The 20,764-nt window shown below is 35.2% G+C and overlaps 1 protein-coding gene across 1 annotated transcript in view; it reads left to right on the forward strand.

The window, feature by feature from the left end:
- LOC124357838 overlaps positions 1–20,764 on the forward strand; it is a 186,745-nt gene that overhangs the window by 163,705 nt on the left and 2,276 nt on the right. The window contains exons 5-9 of the mRNA XM_046809909.1: positions 127–236; positions 11,365–11,443; positions 14,128–14,267; positions 16,532–16,675; positions 19,268–19,490. Of these exons, the coding sequence (XP_046665865.1) occupies positions 127–236; positions 11,365–11,443; positions 14,128–14,267; positions 16,532–16,675; positions 19,268–19,490 (696 nt within the window). The remainder of the gene's footprint in view (positions 1–126; positions 237–11,364; positions 11,444–14,127; positions 14,268–16,531; positions 16,676–19,267; positions 19,491–20,764) is intronic.

Consider the following 20,764-nt stretch of genomic DNA (forward strand, 5'->3'; position numbering starts at 1 on the left):
ATCAATTAAAACTTTATACAATGTCCAGAAACTTTTAATTAGCGTGACACTAATATTCATAGAGGTTTCAGATTACTTGTTGTGCACTTGTGAGTGTCATGTCATAACTTTGCTTGTCTGTTCCAGGAACGAGACGTCCTTGGTATCTCTGAAATTGCTGGAGAAGGGCAAGAGAGTCCAGGAGGTCTACTACAGTCGACCCTACACACTCAGGGCCGATATCTCCAGACCGGATGGTAAGGGCTTTGTCATTCAATCAACTTCAGCTTCTCTAATCATGTCAGATGATTTTAAAACATACCAATCCGCAGTTAATGGAAACTACCAACCTAGGAAAGAACAGGAAAGTCGTTTAAACTTTCTGTTTTGAATGGGTAACCACGAAATGTTTTGGGGGTTTTTATAGTTACCCCCATGAAACAACATTGACAAACCCATATTTTAACCCGAACATGTATGGAAGATTAGTATGTTTCGTCCGCTGGAATTTTTGGGTGACTTAGCGTGGAGGAAAAATAACCAAAGGTCACCAGTTCGGTTCTGTAGCATTACTGGAATTCCTTACATTGTCTAATAGTATGTATCTGGCTAATGCTGTTGAGATGGACTGGGTGAAATTTAAAAAGATTATGTAGTGACCTAGTGAAAGTAGATGAAAAAAGGCTTTAATGTTGTTAATACTTAAATTAATAATATATTACCTGAAAACGAAACTTTTCTGATTAGCCTATTATTTACCGTATTTATAGCTAATGAGCTGTTGCAAATATGGAAGTCAAGGGTGCGTTACTTACCGCCGCATCCGCATGTCGCATCCGTTGTCGTTACCTCAACAGAAAATATGTTTGCTCAGGACACGTTTCTACGCGACTGCACCACTAACATGAAGGCTTCGACAAGAGAATTAAAATACAACACATTACAACACATAAAAACGCACGACACAGTCAATAAATTGAAGGACGACACGAAACAGATTATATAATAAATATGTAGTGACAGGCCTGTCAACACAAATACGAGCGTGGCGCAGCGCGGGCAAGGGCAGATTGCTCGGTTCTTATCTCTTTTTATCATCCTTATCAGATTGGAGAGAGACAGGTGTACATTGTTGACTGGTCAATACTGTTTATTTCTGCTTAATCAACAACTTGTATTTGATAAAAATAATCAGCGCATAAAAACTGGAGGCCCTGTTACGCTAAGTTGAGCACAATATTAATCTTGATCACAGTCAATATTATAGTTATAGTATCAACAGTTATCCTCGGCTTCGCACGCATTTTCATTTTGAAGAACAAGGACACTAAGAGAATTCTTTTAATGGCAATCGTGAGGTAAGTGATAACCACTGAAAGATATTCTAATTTCTTGGTTCATTTTAGATTGATTAAAGTTTAAAGATGGAGCCCTGAATATTATAAACATTATGTTTGTGTTTATGAGAATTTTCCAAATGTAACATTGAAAAGGGTGAATTGTGATAGGCAAAGAATATTAACAGATTTAGTTTAAACTCTATACAAAATAGAGAATAATTAATTCAAAAACTATAACCATACATACAGTAATTACAAACTTGCATCAAGATGTATCTTAGTAACAATGGTGTTATTTGAATATAATGAAATACATCGCACATAATAAGTATTCAATACTGGTTTTTCAAGTAGTCACTTTAAAAACATAGCATGCTAAAATAAAGTTATAAAAGTTTTCTGAACACAAGAATAGTCAGACAATAGTAAAATACAAGTCTATAAAGAGAGCCGCTACAGGTACAAATAGAAGAGAATTGAACCAGGAAGGAAGATAAGAGTTCTAAAGCTGCAAACATCAGTTACCGGTAGGGTCGGGGGCAGGAGTACAGCTTTGTTGGATAATCGACCACCTCCATTACAACTGCCCGACCGCAAAACTTGTTTCGCGGTCAGATAATAAGCGGAGCAGAGCTAATACACACATTGTGAGCATTATCGGTTACAACACGTATATCAATGTATGGCTGTGCATAGTTGAACCGTGAGAAATAAGTGCTTCTTTATCAATTTGTATTACAACATTACTCGCTGAGCGTTAGCGCAGCCTTTCACTTGAGGGCGGCCTGTTTATGTTTATCTGCATGGTACATCGAAAACAAACTGACCTAGATTTTAAATTGGCATGAAATTTCAAATTTATCAACACCGAGTTCGATGATGGTGCATGTGATTCCATAGGATTTGGCTGAGCGTTAGCAATTATTGTTACATTGTTCTTTTGAGTAACTGTAACGGCAACGAGAAACTCGCTGGAAAAAATAAATTTGTATATACGTTGATAACAATAATATGGGGTTTTAACATGTGACATATAGATTATTCTTAGGGTCAAAAGAAAAAGTATTAAAGTGAAAATCAGTGTTAAATGTTGGTGACAAGATATGATTTCCTCGCCTTCTTGCGTTGTAGCAATAGCCATGAAACCTAACTTAATGAACTAAAATTTGAATGTATCATTTCACCAGATATCTCGATAAAGGTGCAGACTTTAAACTTGGCATCTAACTTTATTTCTACATGGACAACAATGAGTTTTATTATGGTGCACGTCCAACCATGGAACTTAGTTCAGCCTCATTGAAGCCTGTGAAACAGTAGACTGACTCAATTAATTTTTGTCTGCTGGAGGATGTACAAATGTCTGTTTTGTGTGATTTATGTTTATCTGTCAGACCGCTGCAAATCTCGAGAATGAAATGAGCTATAGGTTATTTTGCATTTTGCATGCAACCTCAGTGAAGTCTGTTATGCTACACTTGGTGTAGCTTATTCCTCCCTACCTGTTTTATGAAATTCCTTCACCTTAGTAAGAAATTTTCCGAATATGCATTGCTGTGAGTTTGTTCCAAAACTTTTATAATGTTTGTTGTAAATTTAAGTTAAACAAGCGTGAGTTGTTGCAATAATTTATAAATCTGTTAATATAAAATTGCGTTCTTCTGAAATTGCCTGGTTGCTTCTCTTTCATGGTTTCAAAGTATGCTGAAGCTCACAGCTATTGTAGTGTTGGAAAAACCTGAGGGGACAAGAGAGGGGTGATAAATGCATAAAGGTTCAACCCTCGTGGTTTTGTGGTACACGGTTACTGCCTCCATTGACCTCACTAGGCGTGATTCAGTTCGGAGATCCTTTCCGGAAAACATGTGTTTTGATATCGAAATGCTAAAAAATCAAAGATTGACCTTTAGTACATTTATTATCACGGTAAAGTTTGTCGGCTATGGAATAACTGGCATTAATAATTGTATTGACATGCGTGCAAGCAGTGAAACAATTGTCATTTATCTATACAATCATTTACTGTATCACCAACCGTATTCTGAAATACCTTATATAAGTCTGGTTTATTTATTTTTTGTGAAATTTTCCGGATTACATTTTTCAACGGCGACAACTCTGAGTCATCAGTATTTTGTGTGTGAAGAATGTCTATAGGGTTAGAGCTGCGCGGTCCATTTGATTAGGAAGCGCGCAACTGCCAACATCTTGAAGTAAACAAGTGTGCTAATATAATTATAGTCTTGTTGCAAGTCTCTTTCATAACCTCTAATTATACATAATGGACTTTAGCCATGCTGGACACACCTATAATTATGATTGAGCAAGAGAACATAATACAAACAACTTTTATTTTTCTTTATATTGTTGTAAATACCGTATTTTAATTGTTGTATTGCTATTATTAATATTCCAGAAAATGTAACCATATTTAAATTTGTATCTACTGGTTGAAGTGTAAGGTTGGGGTTGAAAAATATTGTTGATGGGGGGGGGGGAAGGTGTTGAAACGCAACAACAACAACCTCTATCGGACTATTTTGGTCCGGACTACTCTAGTCTTCTGTTACTGACCGTGTTGAATATGTTATATCCGATCGTAACAATAATAATTTTCTTTATTCAGATAAAGTGAGCTTACTGACAAGTTGATGCTTCTTTATTTACTGGTAAACGTGTTAAAATAACACATTATATAAAAAAGTATACTCGTATAATATAAATCTAACCAATAATACTGTATAAGTAACTTTTCGAATTTGCACTGTATTCGCTCACGATATTGTTTTCTTTTCGCTCACAACCGATATAGAAATGATTCCTCAGCAAGACATTGATCATCAGGTGCGGTGTTAACTTTGGTGGAGTTCGTAATGTGAGTGTATCAAATGGGTTAAACAAATAACATTTACACATCTCTCTCGGATTATAATTTTTCTAGCTCAATACACTTAAAACCTACGTGAAGTAGGTGCATACATAATAGTTATAGTTTTCAGATAACTGTACGAAGAGTCTGTGTATGGTTAGGTGGCGCTAATTTAAAATTTTTATTTACGTGTGTGACGGTTGGTTTTAAATGTGGCAAACCAAAAGAAATATAGTCTGAGAAAATATTATTAATCCTTTTGATAAGCTTCCCATTCCAACAAAAGATAGCGGGATCAAAAAAGATCAATTTTTCTTAGAAGAAATGTATTTATCGATTTACAAGAAATATCAGGCTTATAAAATGCAAATTACTCCCTGCTTCTACGCTGTAATCCGTCTTCATCTTTACCGAACATAAAGAGTTATATAGCGTCTGCGTTTGCTGAAAATATCTTGTGCTCATAAACCACTGGCATTTTCTGGAGGAGAAATACTTGGAACGTTTTGTTACAGCGCGCCAAGCCGCCGCCCGCTATGTCTGTCTGCTTTCTGTCTCGCCACCTATATTGCTCAGACTAGGCTTGGCAGATAATCAATAATATGGTGACCTTCTTCGTGTTAACTTCTATTTGCGTTTAAATTTTTTACTTTTATCTCCATTTATGTAATTCTCCGAAGTCCTCGCCACTACTTCAGCTTCTCAGATAACATTTGTGCACAGATAAGATAAAGATAAGAAGGTTATACTAGGTGGATTGTGTTGGGGGTTCCACAAGGATCGATCATTGGCCTCTTATTTTTACTCTTCAAGGTAACCGCAGTAATTTGTCGCCCCTAAAAGTTTAACTTTTTCGTGCTGACAAGTTATATATTCGGGATCGAATAAAGAATCTATGTTGTGTTTTCACTTTTATCTCCATTTATGTAATTCTCCGAAGTCCTGACCACTACTCCAGCTTTCTCATATATAAATTTTGCATAGATAAGATAAATATAAGAAGGTAATACTAGGTGGATTGTGATACTACAAGGATCGATCATTGGCCTCCTATTTTCACTCTTCAAGGCAACCGCAGTAATTTGCCGCCCCTCAAAACTTAACTTTTTCGTGCTGACGTTTTTGTGACACTAATTTATTTATTATGAAATATGTCTGGTCACCTTTAAAGGTTGTCTCGTCCAGACAATTCCAGCGTACAGCGCAGTGCTAAGGAAGGACTAAAGAGGACATCAGAGTGGGCCGTGGGACTGGGACTGTCACGTCTACCGTAAACCTGACACCGGTAACACAACCAGTGATGCCAACTGATAATCTATAATAGCACAGCCCGGCTTTTCTTTCTCTTTCTTTTCTCTTTTCCATGAGTCCAACACAGTTTCCACCGTCTCTGCCGCAGATTGCTTCTTCTCCGATTGTCATTGCCACGGAGAAAGTCACGTCAAGCTGATCCAATCCTACAATGCAAATAGTATTGTGTTTGTAGTAACCTAGTTTTTGTACAATCGGTAGCTTTGAAATTATATTAAAAACTGTAAATGATGTATGTATGGACTATGATTGTAGTGCCCTATGCTTCAAACCTTCCGTAGTCTAAATATGGACAATTTTGCAGATCCACCAATGGAGTTTAGATTGTATTTATACTTCGTGGAATTAGCTTAAAAACTGCGCACTTAATACATTTAGGATCTCGGAAATGTGTCTTGATTCAACCAACTTTAGTTGATTTTTCGATGTAATCTTCGTTTAAACTCATATTTCGTAATGCCAAATTCAGGAAATTACTAACGCAATTATAGAGTATAAAACTGTTCTTCTTTTTTAATTTGTTTTAACGTAACTATATTAGAAAAATGTAAATAGTTCAGATGACATCAGCTGTTTTGTATTCAAATAGATAAAGTCTGCACCCTGTTATAAGCCCAACTTATAGTCTAAACACGTTCTATGGTCTGACTGGCTAAAAGAATGAGTAGAAGGAAAGTAAATATTCCTTCGTAATTCATCCAAAACTTTATATTTTGAAATCTCCGAACACTAAACTATCTAATTCTCTGCTGGTCTTTGATAGTATAGCATACCTTTTTCAATCTATCTTCTAAAATCCACCAGCCTATATTTACTAGCCTCTATAATCGTCTAGTTAAAGCCCCACATATCTTCTTAAATCCTCTTATCTTCAACCATCCCAGTATGTGGAAAATTGCAGTCAAATCTCCGACTTACAAGAGCTCCCAGCCTAAGGAATGTCCTGGAGAGTCAATTAATCTGAAAAGACGTTGCATCTGTGAGATTTCAACTGAGAGAAATTCCAACCTCTGGGAGTCCTAAGGCTTCGAAGGCTCAGGTTATATGGTCATATGCTTCTGGCTTCTAGAGCTCCAAGCCTATGTATAATTTTTATTCTTTAGCCCTCTAAAATTGTTGAGCATATGGAAGCTTTTGACCTGTGGCAGCTCACGACCAGGGTACATGAGTGCTCCCGTACTAAGGAACGTTCTCACTTCTGAAAAGTCTTAGCATATAAATGGAAGCTCTCTCGTTCTAGGAAGCTTCCGTTTTTCGGTCCGTTATATCATGCTAGTAGTAATTTCATTTTCTCGTAGGTTGTAACTTTGATTGTATTAGTTACACAAGATATAAATCATTCAATGCTTCAAAATGAGGCCTGCAAAAAATGGGCGCCATATATGGAGTGAGAGGCTCGAGTAGCAAATATTTGAACGGTCCCAATCGGTAGCGCAGCCCTAGCGGCGGACCTCATAACTAACTAAAATAATCCACCCGACCTCAGTAACTAAAGTGCAACTAATCAAAGGAAATAATTTACAAAGGACATTTTCTTGAGGGAACCAATGCGCACAAACACAACGCAAGTACAATCAATCTGTAATATGAAATAATACGAGTATATAATGTTCGTATTAAAATCTCTGCTGCTTCAAAAATAAATCCCATAAGGATTTGGAGATCACATCATTCACAGAATGGATTCAATTTATTTCATTCATACAATGAACTTGGAAACCAACCAGGTGAAATCAAATATCGTTCGTTTCTCCCTCTGACAACCAGATCGTGCAGAGTGGCCTGCAGTTTTTGTGGATGAAGATCTTTTAGAGGAAACTAATTGTACGACGTTTTTGGGAATGCTTCTTGATAGGGAACTGACCTGGAACCAGTATCTAGACTCAGGCATATTTGCTTACCGAAAACTACCTATGTTCTGTTCCTCAAAATTCTTAAATATGGCTTATTACGGCATTATTCATGCACTTTTAGCATATGGAATAAGACTGTGGGGAGGTTATTCTAAAACAAAATGGAGCAAGTTTTCAATCTCAAAAAAGCTGTCTGAGTAATTGGCAAGTTGAACTTTAGAGAGTCATGCAAGGAACCATTTAGGGAGCTGGGATTGCAGACTTTTCCTTGCCTTTATATTTCTGAGGTGAGCATGTACGCAGTGTACCTTGGTTCGTGGCAGGGATGTTCACCAATATGAAACCAGAGGCAGGGACAACTTCAGAACACAACAGCATAGACTGACGTTATTTCAACACCTCCCGCAACAAGTTGGTGTCAGACTAATTAACAAGCTGAAAGTTAAAACATTCAAAACAACTCAAATCAAAACTCGTCTCAGAGGCCTTTTGGTGTCTTCAGCGTTTTAATCTGTTGAAGAATTCATGATGAGCCGCTGGGGAATTTAGAAACCAAGAAAAAACGCCGGATCTGAATGGATGTTTTATTAATTTAAAATGTATACAAGTAAATGTATAAAATGTATAACATTTATACAAGTTGACGATTGTGATACAATACCAGAAACTGTTAAATGCAGAGAGTATTATAATGTGCCCTAGTCGAATTGAACAACGACTCTTCTATGTAAACCTGTTTCCGGCATGAGCGAGGATCAGCTGCCGCTAAATGCATAGCAACGTGTCGGCTAAGCCGCAAACTCGGAAACTTAAGTGCCTGAGGTCGCAGATACATTAGAGCAATGACTGCGCGCGCATGCGCCGGCACTCCTACATGTTCTCTTACGGCACCGCCAGATATGATCCTAATCCTCATTCCTAGTGTACCAAGGCGAGGGCATTCCTTAGTAATCTCCATCTCTCGCGGTGACTCAGCACCCATTAGAGTACAGTAGTACGCGCAATGATACAGCACTCAGCACACTCTCCACTCAGCTTCAACTGTCTTCGTACAACAGACGAGGAAAACGTAAACTAGTAACAAAGAAGGGGAAGGTATGGACGACAATACGATATTGGTAAACATAACGCGATACCGTACAGAGTTCTAGTAATACTCTGCTTTGAAACAATTCTATGGAGATCCACGCCGTAGTTGCGAAGAAAACCTTGGGCCCTACAACTTTGATCAGAAAGATTCTATAAACTTTACTACTGTAAGATTGCTTCTACGAACATCTCGATACTGATTGCACTGAACCTGAATCTAGTGCTTTGCTCCAACACTCAATCGAGTTGTATTACTTGAGAAAAACTAGTTGTTTAGATAGTTGTCTTTCGTGTAATTAACGTTCTCAGACTAAATCAAACGCGTCTTAATTATGACTAACTAGGCGTGTGATCTTTTTTTTCATGTTTCATATAAATTACAATTAGGTAACCGAGCAATACGCATATTATACGTTTATTAAAACGGACACAATTTATTACTTGTGATATAAATGCTTTAAATTAGTCAGTAGCCATTCAAGACTCGTCGATCATCGCTTCATCTCTTGGGCTTGTTCAGGCCTCAAAGAGCGACTTGTCATAGGTTGTTGTTCAGGCCTCAGAGAGCGACTTGTCATAGGTCGTTGTTCAGGCCTCAGAGAGCGACTTGTCATAGTTCGTTGTTCAGGCCTCAGAGAGCGACTTTTCACAGGGTGTTGTTCAGACCTCAGAGAGCGACTTGTCATAGGTCGTTGTTCAGGCTTCAGAGAGCGACTTGTCATAGATCTTGTTCAGGCATCAGAGAGCTACTTGTCACACACATGTTGTTGCCTCCTATCTCAAGCAGTTATCTATCTTATATTCACAGATTTGCTGAACATATATTGCTCTTGAGTTGTAAAGCATAATTTCCATTAATTTAAAACAATTTTGTAAAATGAATTACAAATTAATCTACTAATAAATATCTAACTCGAGTTATAAAACAATGATATTGATATCACTATTGTATTTGAACAATCTATCACATTGTATTGCTCTAGTCGACGAGCCTGTAGTCAACCAGGATACTCTACACATTCACACAGTTGACTAATTCACTAATTAACACGTTTCATACACTAATTCATACTACACTATCTGTAGATCAAAATAAACTCAAACTAAAGTAAAAATGCAATCACTAATTAGATTGACTTTGGAAAGTCTTGGCATTGTCACGAAAATGTGATTGGCTAAAAGGGTTGGCACCTAGACAGTGCAAACTGTCATCGATTTTGTGGTGGAATGTGTTGAGTCACGAAGCTGCTTAGATCTTTTTACGTATATTTTAGTGATTAGGGATACAATTTTAGGGAAAACAAATTAGATTTATTTATTTATTTACATACGGTATACACCATTTTACATTTGATATAGGTATTATGAAAATACAAGAGGCTTGATAAAAACAACTTACATAAATAGTTTACATGCATACATGCTAAAGCAAACAAAAGCAAAAACAAGCAAAACAAGTGGCAAATAACATCAACATCGTGAATAAAAAGAAAAATTACAACAGCAATATAGTTCATAAACAAGTGCAACATGCAGGTGGATCCGTAAAAAAACTTGATTAAAGTAGCGTATAAATTATTGAGTTACCGGTACTTACTATACTACTAAGAAATACATATAGGCCTACATATGAGCAAATACAATACGAAAGAAAAAAAATAAAGTTTAGCGTACGGTAACCTATGTTCATTGATGTATAAAACATCTCAAGAAACCTTTTCAATTTAGAAAAATATAAAACATGCTACAATACATGCAAATTCAAATTGCATGATATTTGATGCAATTTCAAAAATTAAGAACAAATTTCTATAGTTTGCAGTTTTTCTAACGTTGTAAATGTGATTATTCTAACACGATTAAAAAATAAATATGCAATACATGAGTTTTAACACTATTTTGAAGAGGCCATTCCGGAGTCTACCATAAAATTTAGTCTACCGGTTTGCTGGTAAAATAGCAACCCCCCCCCACTTTTTAATTTATTGAGACGTCATTTAAATTCAGGCGCCAAATTTGGAGGTTAGGTTTGTTAGGGTGTTAAATAAAGCATTATAGAGCATTACAAATTGACTGTTAAAGAGTAGATGAACTAGACAAGTGCTTATTCCAGGAAGTGTTTTGACAGAAGGAGAGGTTATAATAAATAGGGTAAATAAAAATGTTTGATCCCCTGTAATTTTTTAAAGTTTATAAAAAGAGATATCCTCTGGGTAGTGGTGCAACCTGGAAAAGAAGTTTCATTTGATGATGTTGAACATTTTTTTGTATCCCCTAAAAATGAGGGATTTTACATTTACCAAAATTTCAATTGTAAACTCCTCTCAAGCGATCCCTCATTTTTAGAGCATAAACAAACTTGAAGAATGGTAAAAACCAGAGAGTGCTATCACTTTCTCGTCCAAAATAATAACAACTCGTTAACATTAAAGCATTAATTTTAAGTTTCTGATTTAAATATTTATGAGTTCGACACGATTTTCTATTAAAAACTCAGTTTTAAACTTTAGCCCATGTTAAAATCGGATTCTCAGATGCACGACTGGTAGCTGAGCCGGTTAGCGTTCTTGCCTCAGATGACAAGAAAATTAAACCGAGTTTTAAGTCCCGAAATGTTGTTATGTGTTGAAGAGAGGTTAATTAAGGCGAGTCGTCGTCTTGCTTTGAAAACTCGTGCATTGTCTTAAAGGCAAAGTCCTGCTTCTACTGAAACAATAACAAAGTTTGAGGTTAGGACACTGAAAAAAACTTGAATTGTGCGCCAGCTGATTTTTTCAGATCTCTGTTATAAGATAACAAAAAACACTCACTAGGGATAGCTTAAGTATCACAAACAGCTGTTATTTGTGAAGTATGATAAAGACCATGTAAATGTTGTGTCAATAAATGTAATGATATTAATTTAAAACTGTTTTTGTTGCAGGAACTTACGGAATCCGAGTGAAATCATGTTTTGCCTTCAACAAAAGAAACAGCAGCGTTATCTTGGTCGATGACAGAGGGTAAGAGCAGTCCAGTATTTGTTCAATTTGGTTGGAAGTCACGTTATAGGGTAACACTTATTCTTTAAAAACACTTATAGGTTCCCGTTCTTTCTTCATCGAACCGCCTTAGCTCCTGAGATATTTCACTACGGGAAGCATCGCAGCCTTTTTTGACAGGGTTATCTAAAATCTATTTTTCTCCAAATCTCTGTTCTCGTTTCTTAAAACACGCTACAATTGTTTATGTCATGTAAACTCCTTGCGTTATTCCGATGAGTCGTAATAGTGATCTACGTTACATACATATGGTATTGTATGCGTAACCTTTAAACTAACATAGCTTTATAATAGTTCACTTCAGTCTTTCCGAATGAAAGACAAATTGAGTTTGAATATTTTGTCTAAAAATGGTTCTAAACCATTAAGGAGAATACAGACAGAAACAAAACAGAGAGAATGGTTTTTGTTTGTTTCTTATTGCCTAATGTCCTTAAATGGTTTTTTTTGTTATTTTTTGTGAAAAGATTAATTTTATCGACCACCTAAACTGAAAGTGAGGCAACACTTTTTCCAACATAAGATTTCCTTCCAGAGTTTTGTAATATACAAACATTAAAATCAGTGCACAAAAGTAAACCATTATACATATCATATTCTGTACGCAAAACACTTCAAATGTGTACCTTGTCCTAAGATTAACACTATATTTTAATGAATTCTTTGAAACAATGTGGAGTAAAAAATGGATTGAGTACACATGACAACTGTTAGATTGGATTTAATAAATAAACACCATCTGGGAAAATTAGTGAACCTGAAAAGAGGAAATGTTTAGATTACTTTTCAAAATAAATTAAAACGGGATTGGAGCGGCACGGTGGTGTAATAGACAGGGTGGGGCTCGAGATAGCTTATATCTCCGTCATTAACAGGCACAATATAGCTAATGATGCATTCAGTGAGGTGGTCTTCAGGGGGAGAGAGAGATGGATCAGATTATTTCTCATCTATCTCTCGCATCCTTTAGAGATGTATACCATTAGCTGTTTATGGACTCTCTTGTTACCAAATATAACTTACATGTTAACTGTTTACAACAGTAAAAAAACACGTTTTCACAGTCTTCATCATTAATTGTTACAAATAATGAAAAATTTATTTATATCATAATTTACGTATAATTATTCTAAATATTAATCAAGCTTAATAATCTTAAACCTTAATAATCAGCATAATGTTAAAATAATCAAACAGAGCTCAGCTCAATTTTGGCACAATAATTTAAGAATATCCTAACATAGTTAAGCACAATGTTAGAATATTGTAGCATAGTTAAGATCAGCACTAGAATATTCTAACAGGGATCAGCTCAATAATAACCACAATGTATTTGGAATATTCTAGCAAGTTTAACTTAATAATCACCGCAATAACTTAGAACAATTTATGCAATTCAGCTCAATAATCATCACAATAATGTTAGAATATTCTAGCAAAGTTCAGCTAATAATCATCACAATAATGTTAGAGTATTCTAGCACAGTTCTCTCAATATTCAAAAAAGAATATTCTACCAGTCTTGGAATAGTGATTCTCTTTCATTTGCATATTGTTGGATATTAATATTCAGAGGCCTGGGCAATGTTAGACCTGGTTATTTTTGTGAAGAATAAAAGGTTTAATATTTGTTTTCATGTCCAATTTGTATTACGTTCAAGACTTTATCTGTTTTGGAGAACAGATTGCCAAAGACCATCTAAGTAAACACCATTTTTATTTATTTTATGACTTTTATTAGGCATCTTATTATTACTTCATCTTACGAGAGATTCAAACAGATCCTAATTTCTTAATGTTCAGTCAGGAGACAACCAAGGTTCAATTTCCATCTTTTCCCAATCATTTATATGTTGTTTCAAATTCAATTAGTTTACAAATTATTTAATATAGCAAAATTACGTAACATAATTTATAAAGTAACAGTGCATTTATATATTTTTCACAATTTATTCTCTTTTGAAATTGCTTAAATTTTTCATAATTGTTACTGTTTTTGTAGGATCTAATACGACAAGGTAAAGAGGTAAAAAGTGCAAGCTCAAAACAATATGTTTTGGAATATAGCTTTAAACTTATTCTATTATTCTAGTTATATTCCAAATTGCATTCTCAAATTTAATATTGCTTTATTTCATAATATTTAAACAGTACAACAGAACTTGATACAATACTGTATCATTAAATCTTTCTAGATTACCAAGCAATGGGAATGTGTTTTCAATTAAAATGGGTGATTTAGAAATATATTTTTAAAACCTGAGAATTTATTTACAAATTTAATTGTGTCTATACTCGAAATCAGACCCCCTTGCTTTTTGAGGTGTAATATATAATAAACAACTTTTTAAATATTGTTCACTTTCCTCAGAAATATTACTACTTTACCTTCAAACTTCTCATTTTCTTTGGAATGAAAGAACTTCAACCTTTTGGAAAAGCATCTATCACCTCGTAATAAAGTACATTTTTTATTCTTAGTAAATAGCTTATCAATTTAGTGGTAATATAACAACCACATGAGGCAATGTTGTGAGAAAAATAATGTTGTAAAGCACCACCTGGGATAGTTTTAATTAGATTTTATAACAAGCACAGTATCTCATATAGAACACTGTAGTAATGTATAATTATTTGCTTTGCAGGTGTGCCAACAATAAACAAGTAATCTCACAATTTAAATACAATGAGAAACTCGGCTACGCAGATGCCACGATCTACTCCATGTTCAGGTTTCCAGATAGCTCAGAAGTTCATCTACAGTGTGATATTGCAGTGTGTAAAGGTACCTTATCTTCAATATTGTTCATAGTTGTACCTTTAGTTCAGGTTTTAACATGTATTTTGCACCAAGTTTTATTATTTTCTTTCTCACATTTTGAAGAGACTGTGACAAACAGTGTTATTGATGGCTGGTATGAATCATAACCACAATTTCAAAAACTTTCTCAAAATTTTGCAGAAATTGAATGCTAAAATCTCTATTACATTTATTTAAAAAAAAAAAATAAATAAAAACACTGTGCATAGTATTTATATTTGACTCTGAAAGTTTGCACATCCTAACAGTTTTATGTATGAATATTAATCACATTCTGAAGATTTTTTAATGATCCATTAACAAGCTCTATATTGCCATGAGAGATATTTGAGTTTCTCAATTTACAGATATATGGGTGGAATTTCACACATGCTGCATGTTTGTGTACATTATAAAATTGTTGTGTAACAAATTCGGAAGCTTTAAAATTAACTTCAGTTAAATGCTTTATGGACCATAAGTATGTCGGTTCGTAACAGCAACCATCTTAAAAACATCATATCCAGTCATTGATCCTTAAAGGGTTATTGTACTTGAAGATTTCAAGTGCAGGAGTCTTCAAGGATGACAAGTACCAAGTTGGTTGATATGGAAATGGTAGTCTTCTTTGGAGTGGTTTGTCTTCCAGGTTAAATAAACCTCTTTAGGCCAGTTTCCCAACCATTTGACTACAATATTTCTCAAGGGAAAACTGAACTGCTTGTTTTTTTTTCTCTAGAGGAAATGACAGAATACAGATTCTGAGCTTGAAAAGTAAAGTAAAGAATGTCAGGTAAAGTTAGGGCCCTCTTTAACACTTAACCTCGGGACCAACAGCTAAAGGTGACTTCTAAACCACCACCAATGGCCAGGTGGTTTTCCAAAATGCTGGAAAGAGTATTTTATATCTGCTCCCAAAAACAACTGCCCCTAAAGGAGTCCAAGAGTTAAGACCCATCTCGATATTGCCAATTGTTTTGAAAATCGTTGCATAAATTTTAGCTTGCCAAATCAATGAATAGCCTATATTAAATTAAAGAATATATTACCAAAAACACAGTCTGGATTTACAGCAAATCACAGTACCTGCACTGCCCTGTTAAATCTGTTTAGTGACTTGATCGATGCCAAAGACAAAGGTGGTTGGAGCACGCTCATACTTCTAGACTACTTGCAGGCTTTTGATTCAAGAAACCACAAGTTACTGCTGGCAAAAATGAATCATTATGGCTTTGGAGCGGGAGTAATTGCGTGGGTACAACTGTACTTAGCAGAAAGAACGCAAGTCATGAAGTTTAAGGGTGAGATATCAACTGTTCTTAAGAGAGAGTGAGGTATACCTCAAGGGAACTTCTTGGGGGCCTTTACTTTTTAACCTGTACACAACAGATTTTCCAACTTGTGTCCAGAGCTGCACTCCACATTTATACGTGATGATTGTCAACTGCACTTGTCCTATGATTCTGAGTTCTTTCAGAATGCCACTTTCTAAATTAACACTGACCTTGAAATGATCTAGTCTTTGTTCTCTGAAAATGGCCTCAAAGTAAACATAGGGAAGTGTTCTGTGTTACATATAGCACCACAAAACCACATATAGACCTTCACTGAGAGTGGTTTAGAGGTCACTATTGGCGGTGAGAGCCTATTACTTTGTGATAACGTCTAAACTCTTGGAGTCGTTTTAGATAGTGACCACTCTTTTGCAGACCACGTGTCTTATAATATCCAACGCACCATTGCCAGGTGGAGGAGTTTGTATCAGTGTAGAGGTTTGTTGCCTGAGCCAGTAAAATTCCACCTCATGCAGTCATTAGTTTTATCAGTTTTCTATTATTGTTGCTCTGCCTATGGGAACAGTATCACGATGCACAACGCTCAGAGAATTCAAAAACTCCAAAAAAACAATGCTGAGGTATGTGTTCTCCCTGAGATGGAATGATCATTTGTCACAGTATCATAATGCTGTTAACATGCTTCGCATGGGTGACTTCTGCGACCTGTTGACAAACTGCATGACTCATAAAGTCCTCCTACTCAGACAGCTCCAGTAGGTACCTGAGTGAGAGACTGCGGTATTGGGATGAGGTCTCACAACATGTCAGCCGCGACCAGAAGCTTCACTTCCATAGAGTGAGGCTTGAGTTAGGCTGAAAAAGTTTTTGCTATTTTGGGCTGATTTTAGTTATCCTGAAAACCAGTTTGTAACTGAAGATTTTAAAATTAAGATTTGAATATTTAATTTGCAGGTGTTTGTCCGGAGGTGAACTGTGATGATGAGTTGTCCCCGCTGGCTAGAGCCCAGCCCAAAGACATCTACAGCGAGACACCAGATGAAGGAGCCATCATGGCTTCCACCACAGTCTATGTGCTACAGCCTGGAGAGGAGCCATGTAAGTAGATAGGCACACAAGTGATATAGAGAAACGAAGGAGCCTTCATGGCTACGACCACCGTCTGTGTGCTACAATAATACAATTATTTGAAAGTAATCTTTGTCATTGTAATTAATTTTTTTAAATTTTGTTTTGAAAAATAGGATTAAGAACTTAAGAGGAATCCATTGGTTATTATGTTTACAATTGGCAAATTCGCCATTACAGAATGTTATTTAATGACTTTATGGGATTTAAATCCTTGTTATTACGACAGGGCTCAGATCAATATTTTAACTTATATATTATTGTACAATTTAGTTCACTATATGATTAACACAAATTCCATTACATAACATTTTTACTAACACGATGAATACAAATGATGGTTCAGTTGATTAGTCTCTTTTATAAAGTATTCGATATTGGAAATTGATTTATTACATGCATTGGATCGGATACAAAGAGAAAACAGAAGACCCCAATTTGACGTCATAAACAAGGTAAAGAGACAATGAACCCACACTGAGTGGAGAGGTGGGATGTTGGGAGGTGTTATGCAGAGAGGAAACCAGTTTAGAGCCAACGCCTTGTCAAGCCCCCAGCCGAACCTTACATAGCAAGGACGAGTTATCATCACAGGCGGAGCCCAAGGTTCGCCGAAAGTGAAATTTTTATCGTAACTGTTGTTATTGTTTCTGAAAAGAAATTTATACTATGGAATTTTTTCTTATTAAACTACAAGTTATTTATTTGTTACTGGAAAAAATACCACCTACTGATTTTTAATCTGTTTTATTTTATCAGGTTTTCATTTGATAAACTTACTATTGGCATCATTAATAAAGTATTATGTCAAAACCCAACCTTTACAGTTCTGTATCTATTTATTCTTCTTTTACATATTCTTATATGCTACTTCTATGTGCAATGATGTTTTAACTAAGTACTGTAAACCTACAATCTTTGTGGTCTGAGATATGAGAAAAATAATATTATTATGCACATTACTGCAAAATAGTTAAGAATTATATACGACTGTTAATTTTGGATATTAACATCTGCTTTTGGTAGTATAATCTATACGGTTTGGCCTCTACTTTAACGGTTTGTCAGAACACCAAGTTGTGTTGATGAACGAATAAGGATAAAGAATAAGCAAATTGAGTTATAAATTAACTTAGGCTGAGATCAATATGCCGCTTCTATCGCATTGATCGATTGCAACCACACGTAGTATCTTATTTCGTGCAACACCGGATTCAGAATTAATGTTGCTATTAAGTGAGTAGTCTAATTTTACCAATCATTGAAAAAATAATTATGTGCAATGCATTATTCTTACTAACGAGGATTATTAAGGAGCTGTATTCAGGAACATTTTGTATGTGATCCTTTTTATAATTCTCCCAAACAATTGTGCTGAATAAGACTAGAACAGTAGGTCAGCTCATGAAAAGTATCCTTGAGGATACAACTCTAATCTCAAGATCGAAAAAAAGTAACAGTTTAGTCGGGCAACTCCTTTTTTTGAATTTTTTAGCCTGAAACAAAGCACAGACTAGCAGACTTTATTGTGCTCTAAACCAGTTAGTAGCAGGTTACAAGGAAAGAATATAAAGTAAGAGCAGGTGTAATGGATTCCAGAGAGAGTGTCCTTGTTTTGTGGCTGCTGGAGCCAGGTTGGTGTTGCATTGTTTGCCAAGGAAGGTAAGGTAGCTCCTGCCTACTGACCACTACTTGCACAACACCCTTGTGGTAATGATGACACTCTACTGTGGTCTAAGAATTCTGTGCTAAATAACATTTGTACTGGTTACAGATTAATTCATTTATATCACATTCTATATTATTATTATCACTGTATATTAGTTGAAACAAACTGTTTATTAGATAAAATTAATTATAAGTTTAAAATTACATCATAAGTAACCACTTTGTACTAACATTTTGGACCAATTGAAGTGATTAAATAAATCACTCAGTCATAAAGTAAATCATAGTTTTGTAAAATTTAGCTGCCTGAAGTATGTATATGTACAGAAACACAATTAATAACTAAAATCTTTTAAAAGAGGACTATAAGTTGATATATTTTGTATAGTTATAAGTGCATTTCTTTTGTAAAACTTAAAATTTCCCAAAAGTAATGTGCTATTTATAATTTTATTGACAAAAAAGTATTTAACCTTTAAAGTTCATAAGACATTTTTTAAATAATATAAACAATAAACATCTTTAATTTATTTATTTAATTTGTTTTTATTACAAAGAGCTATTGTATTAATAGCCAATTCATAGATTATTATAATATTCATAATTTTATTTTGTAATATATGGATAGGAATTTTACAAAGTTGTGATAAATACAATAAATACTTTGTAAAAGATATAGCAATAACTAATTCTTTAAGTTATTTATGCATTGTTATAAATAGAATTATACTTGAACAGTTCTATTTAAAATTTTTTTAAACTTGTCCAAAACAAGTTAGGGGTTATGACAGCAGAAGTTCCGTAGCCTGATCTAAGTTCATTTATTTTTTGGAATTGTGTGATTAGCAGTTGTTATTTTTGAGGTTAAACATAACAGAAGACCATGTGTTGCAGTGGTTCAAGAGCTGTGTGACGAAGGTACGATCAGACCATCATGGCTGCTATATCTATGCATCGCGTTCGGCCTCATGTTCCTCATCATGCTCATCATCAATGTGTTCCTGTGCTCTGCCATGACTTGCGCGTGTGCGCGGACAGAGGTCATAGAGAAGGAGCCCAGCATCATCGAGGACTATGATCCGTACAGAAGTTGGCATGGGTCACAGTATGGCTCCAGGTCAGTGCCACCTGTCAAAAACCAGCAGCATAGCCATAATTTTCAAAAGGGAATGTACTGGAATATCTATTTAGTAATATGTGTTTTATAAATTCCACCATATTTGTAGCATTACTTGCAAAATGGAACTACAGTGCAAGTCATTTTGTATAACTAAGTTTTAAAAACAACATTTTTATTTTCTTGTATAAAATTATAATTTTAGCTATTTGGAAACAGTGGTTGGTTGCTTATGTTGCTTTGGACAAAAATAAAACTTTATCTGTAATCAATGATAAAACTAAATTATCAAGTTATTGTGAATCTCGTAACTTAAAACAAGGTAGGAGTACGCCACATCATCTTTCACGTAAAACAGGCTTCGATGAAGATGCGTGCAAAATTTCAATTCCATAGTTCAATTTATTCTTGAGATATCCAGCAGAAAATGATACATTGGCAAATACAGACAAAAGAGCAATTTGGCCAGAACTTTTATTGATAGCTAAGGCAAAATATACAAACTTTTGAGTGTATAACTCAATTCATTCTCAAAGTATTGCTCTGAGTTATAGGCTTTGCTAATGCTTAGCCAAATCTCATTAGGGACATGCACTATCATTGAACTCGATGTTTTTCATTTAGAGATGAGGATACATGTCAAATTTTAAGTATATAGGTCAGTTTGTTCTCAAGATATCGTGCAGACAGACAGAAATAAAATGTTTCTAGCCCCTCGAGTGAAATTTATTGATGCCCCTTCAATGGCAGACAATAAAAGGTGCTAGACTTCTTACATTGTTCTTTGTCTGTTTATATGTCCTGGAAAATTTGTATCTTAATTTGGTTAATAGTCCTGGTCCCATTGAGATAGATAGTATACCAGCTGCTAGTGTCAACTACGATGGCCAACACAGCTGACTGGTAAAAGTTAACACCGTTAATATGATACATATTCAATGTTACACTATGCTGTTAATCACCAGCATGTATCTTTTCTGAAATTTGTAATGAACATTTTTATCTTAATTTTAAATCTGAGGTATACGTGACTGATGTCACAACTCTTATCAAGGTTTTTTAGTTGAAACCTAACACAATTCAAGTCTTGAAATATTTCGGCCTCGCCGTGGAGTGTGAACTTCAGCCAACACAAATGTTGAGCCACAACTGGCACGACCAGTAATACTTCTGCAGGTGAGTAAAGCAGCAGAGTCTTACAGTGATTGGCTGAAGCTAAACCAACACAATTGTCAATCTGCCCAATCAGGATAACATGGCTTCTTTATCACAGA

The sequence above is a fragment of the Homalodisca vitripennis genome, chromosome 1 (assembly GCF_021130785.1).
Source record: "Homalodisca vitripennis isolate AUS2020 chromosome 1, UT_GWSS_2.1, whole genome shotgun sequence".
NCBI classification, from domain to species: Eukaryota; Metazoa; Arthropoda; class Insecta; order Hemiptera; family Cicadellidae; genus Homalodisca; species Homalodisca vitripennis.